Here is a 4,753-nt window from a genome sequence, read left to right as displayed (position 1 = left end):
GAGGGACACCACTCGTCACTGGCCTCCACTCCACTTAAAAACTGTTAAAGAAAAATTAAGGCTCCCTCCTTGTCTGTCCCACTTACCCAGATCTATATGCACTAGTTCTGCTGTTTGTTCGTCTATCAAGATATTCTGAACATGTCTGTCTCCAAGCCCAAGGATGTAGCCAACTGAAACAAAAAGGGAAGTGCTGAAACCATATTTATGTGCCATAAAAACTGGGGAAAATTCAACAAAGAGATGATTATTAGAATCAGTATAACATGTGCAAACAAATTAAAAGTGAGAATATTTCTTCCCCCATGTATACATATTATTCCAGTAAAGAGCAGATGCCATTCCACAAATCCAGAAGGAAAAGGTTAACTGAATGCAATTGCAAAAGGTTATTCTCATACAGATGTGTATTGTTTCGTCTCCTCCACAGACTTCTTGCCTATTTCTCTCTGTAGACAGGTTAAGCAAACAATTTCACAGCTTAAAAAAAAGAAAAAGCAAGTGCATAATAAAATTTGTGGGTTTTATTATAAATATTTTTTAAAAAAACCTTTTAACTCACTATCATGTAATCCAGAAAACAGGACAGGACATAATTCAGTCCATAACCCGGCTGGGGCAGCTCAACAATATGTAAACAGTTCCCAAGTGATTCTTGTCTAAATAGGTTTTAAAAATTTCCAGTGATACAAATTCTAAGATCTTTCATGCAAGCCTATTTCAGCGCTTTACTGCCCTTAAATGTAGGAAACCTCCAAACTACATCTCCCTTGCTGCAATTTACACCTCTTACTGTTTTTCTACCAGCTGATGGACAGGGATAGCAGTAGGATTTCCTACAAAAATCTTTTGTCTGAGTTCTGCTAAACCATAGATTTACTTCATTATTTTTCAGCAAAAAGGAGTGTATAAACAACACATGTCTAAAATAGGATCCACTGCAATGTAGACAATCTCCTATCAAATGTCTTCTAGAGACTCAATATAGAACTGAGTAATTCACAATCCAAGTACATAAGTTTTGTTATTACGACAGAAAAATCAAATGCCAGAGCTTAAATAACCATTTCAGCCACGGCTAATGATGCCAAGGAAGTAAAAGATTTAAGCTTTTCCACTCAGTTAAAACATTTGAGGCTATAGATGAAATGAATAAACGTTAAATTAAAACAACAGAATTAGTTAGGTAGAAACTTTAAAAAAAACCAAGCAGAACCTAAAAATACAGTCCACTCTCTAAAACAAACACAGAATTTCGTTCTATCTTTCGACTGCAGAAAGAGGGGTGGGGAGGAATGAACAAGAAATCTCGATTACAAAAATAATGCTGGTGTTCTTGCTGGCATTTTTTGGCCCCTACTCCCCCCTTTTCTGACACGTGACAAAAGCAGAATAGCCATTACCTCTGAAATGGTATAAACTCTTTGTTTACACAGTCTAAAGAAACACTGATAACAATCCAATATAATACCTATAGAAGATGTAGCCACACTGCGAGTGTACGCCAAGCGTTTTTCAAACCACACAGCTGGATCCAGGAATTTTTCCATGCAGAAATAACGAAACACAGGCTGAAAATTCTCGCAGACTTTCATGAAGATGCTATACTTCTCTTCAGAATGTTTCTTTTGTGCATCCTTTAAACACATAAGAAATGTTTTCCCCATGACTGACTGCTTTGGAAGGACATTACCTCTTCCCTGGAAAGAAATACATTCCTCCTCTGTACCTCCCTACCCTCCATCAAATGCTGTTCTCACTCCTTTCTCTGAGCTGTGAATCAAGGGCTATTTACAGCAAGCATTAATGAACCTATTTATCTGTTTCACTAAGCAATTCTATTTTCATACACAACTCATGGGCTACCTGGAACAAACACACTCCTGTTTCTTTGGTTCACCAGGTGCATGTATACGCACATACAGGTAAATGCATCCTGGTGGCAGACACTTCCCCTTGCGCTCTGTTCCGGTACCTTTGCTTATCTGATGGCTTCACATCACTGCGAGAAAGTCATTCTCACTCACTCACAAGCAAAAGCTGCACAAAGCCAAATTAAACATACTTTTATCCTGTTAATACTACACTGATTTAAAACTAAATTTCTTGCACAGTCATGGCTATATAAAGTAACAGGTAAACCTTCTTGCAATTTTCTAAATGTACAGTGAAGCGGTTTGTAGAACTAAACTGAACTAGAAGTCTGAAGATCTATTAATTCCATGCCACTGGTCATATTCATTATTGCATACTAAAAGTATAATATATAATTCTCCATAAATTCCACCCCCTCAGTAAGGAATATGAGCCAGCAATTTTTTTTTTTTAGTTATTTCAACTCACCATCATTATTTTCTGGCACTGATAACTGGAGTAATCTTTTGGCCTGTATCTCTTGTGAGCTCCCTCTTCAACGTTCACAAGAAACTCCCCAATGGGAGTTGTTCCCGAGCACCACTCCAGAACACCACTTCTCTGAGAAAGGGGAACCACCTGTGAACACAAAACCACTGCTGCATGGGGGAGGCTTATACACACACACAACTATGGACACACATGCTGCAGAGCGTGGGTGCACATTTCTGCTCATTTAAAAAGACAAAAGACCGAACCATACAGCTGACCACAATATATGGTCTAAATATACATGTATCCATCTATAAAATACACTCAAGGCTTTTTCTATCAAATAGATGCAAATTTCTTCCTAGCCCAGAGAACCTTCTACGAGGTACTTCAGTAGTACCTTAATGATTCTACTGAATTTGCATGTTTGCATTGGTACACTGGATGGCATGGGATTGCCAACAGGTTACTACGCTTGAATGGGAGAACACAAGCATTGTGCAAATTGCACACAAAAAGTAAAATCTGGAACAAACACACGGTAGCTGTGTGAACATATCAGGCTTGTCTTAGTCTGCTTCCCCTCCTGGGGACAGCTGCTCACTTCATAACTGGCTGTACTAGTTACCTCAATTGCTGCAGCAGACAGAACTGGGCAGAATGAACAATCTCCTGATCTCAGAGGAATAGCTGCTGCCTCTTTCCTTCGATTTGCTTTTCTTACAAAGTCTCTCCATCTCATAACGCAGCCCCCATTCTCCTTTTCCCTGCTCTCATTCATTTTTACACACATGAAAATCTGAGTCTTCAATGAAAATTAATCAAAAACTGTGACTCTTAACTCCATCTCAGAATTCTTAAAACTACGCTAGCACTTCAGACAAGCTCCTTCAGAGATTCTGGCATGCACATTGGATATTTGTCAAAGACAAGAACTCTTACTTAGAGAGCACTTATCCAGAGGTCACCTTCACAGCTATTACCATAACCCCAAGCACATAAAAAGTAAAGGAGGAGGGGAAAGTTCCTGTTCAAATACATTTTCTGCATTCACAATTAGAATTTATTCCTCTATTCCCAGTTCCAACAAAAACAGTTCTGCAATTCAAATTCTGCATGAACAGACCCTAGATGGGACTTCTGGATTCAATTGTGAGGAACACTGCAAGAATAAAATGAATTCTTAAATAATTAAGGAATACTGCAAAACTAAAATTAATGAGAATTCATAAAAAAACTCTTATGCTCAAGTTTAATGACTAGCAACTTACAATTCAAGGATAGTGCATGACTTAATTCCTTTTCAATTATAAGTTCATATAAAGAATCCTTTGAAGAGTATTTAAATATATATTGGGCATCAGAACTTTTTGGAAAAAATAAATTGGAATAATTATTGTAATTGTAATAATTAAATTGCATTAATTGTTTATTCCATATCTTAAGGAGCAGTGACTATTTTAATAACACATAAATAAACACACTTTTAAATTGTCTTTGGGTTAAAAAGAGGAGAATGGGGAAATATGCTTTATTGGTAGCCTTTATTCCTCTGCTGCAGCAGCTGCTCAGGATTACCTTGTATCTGCGGATAGTTAATTTTCTCTTTCGCGTTTCAGTGTTTTGCTGGAGCAACGTATTGCACATCTGGAAAACCTGCTGCATAACAGCATCTTGTCTCAGGTCATCACGCCCCTTCAGCAAAAACAGAAAAAGCAGTTTCAGAACACTTTTCAGCATCCAACTTCTTGTTCAGCAACTTTAAAAAATTCCATAAAACACAAGTTACTTCTCCACAATAATCACCTGTAATCAAATGTAATTAACAATTGTTATTTCTCTGTATTTGGTCTTTTAATAGCGCTCAGCTGCTTAAGCAGAACCATCATTAATTTAAATCATCACAGAATACAGAATGGTTTGGACTGGAAGGGACCTTAAAGATCATCTAGTTCCAACCCCGCTGCCATCAGCAGGGACACCTTCCACTAGACCAGGTTGCTCAAAGCCTCATCCAGCCTGGCCTTAAACACTTCCAGGGAGGGGGCATCCACAGCTTCCTTGGGCAACCTGTTCCAGTGTCTGACCACCCTCACAGGAAATAATTTCTTCCTAATATCTCATCTAAATTTACCCTCTTCCAGCTTATACCCATTACCCCTTCTTCTTTCACTACCTGCCTTTGCAAAAAGTCCTTCCCCAGCCTTTCTGTAGCCACTTCAGGTACTGGAAGGCCGCTATAGGATCTCCCTGGAGCCTTTGTAGCTTTCTTTTCTCCAGGCTGAACAGCCCCAACTCTCTCAGCCTGTCCTCATAGGAGAGGTGCTTCAGCCCTTGGATCATCCTCATGGCCTCACTCCAGTAGGTCCATGTCTTTCTTGTGTTGGAGGCTCCAGAACTGGACACA

At 38.8% G+C, this 4,753-nt stretch overlaps 1 protein-coding gene across 1 annotated transcript; it reads right to left on the bottom strand.

Annotated features, from left to right (window-relative positions):
• Positions 1-86: 86 nt before the first annotated feature.
• Positions 87-4,086, bottom strand: LOC104527023 (serine-protein kinase ATM-like; the record flags this gene model as incomplete). Its single annotated transcript, XM_010170635.1, has 4 exons — positions 3,925-4,086; positions 2,344-2,493; positions 1,472-1,637; positions 87-173 (listed from the first exon to the last, which is right to left on the bottom strand). Coding segments are annotated over exons 1-4 (565 nt in total), but the record flags the coding sequence as incomplete, so codon positions are not given.
• Between the last annotated feature and the right edge of the window lie 667 nt (positions 4,087-4,753).

Source organism: Antrostomus carolinensis, unplaced genomic scaffold (assembly GCF_000700745.2).
Source record: "Antrostomus carolinensis isolate BGI_N321 unplaced genomic scaffold, ASM70074v2 scaffold55506, whole genome shotgun sequence".
NCBI lineage: Eukaryota > Metazoa > Chordata > Aves > Caprimulgiformes > Caprimulgidae > Antrostomus > Antrostomus carolinensis.
Note: the sequence above shows the minus strand (reverse complement) of the source record. Positions and strands in the feature narration are given on the sequence as shown.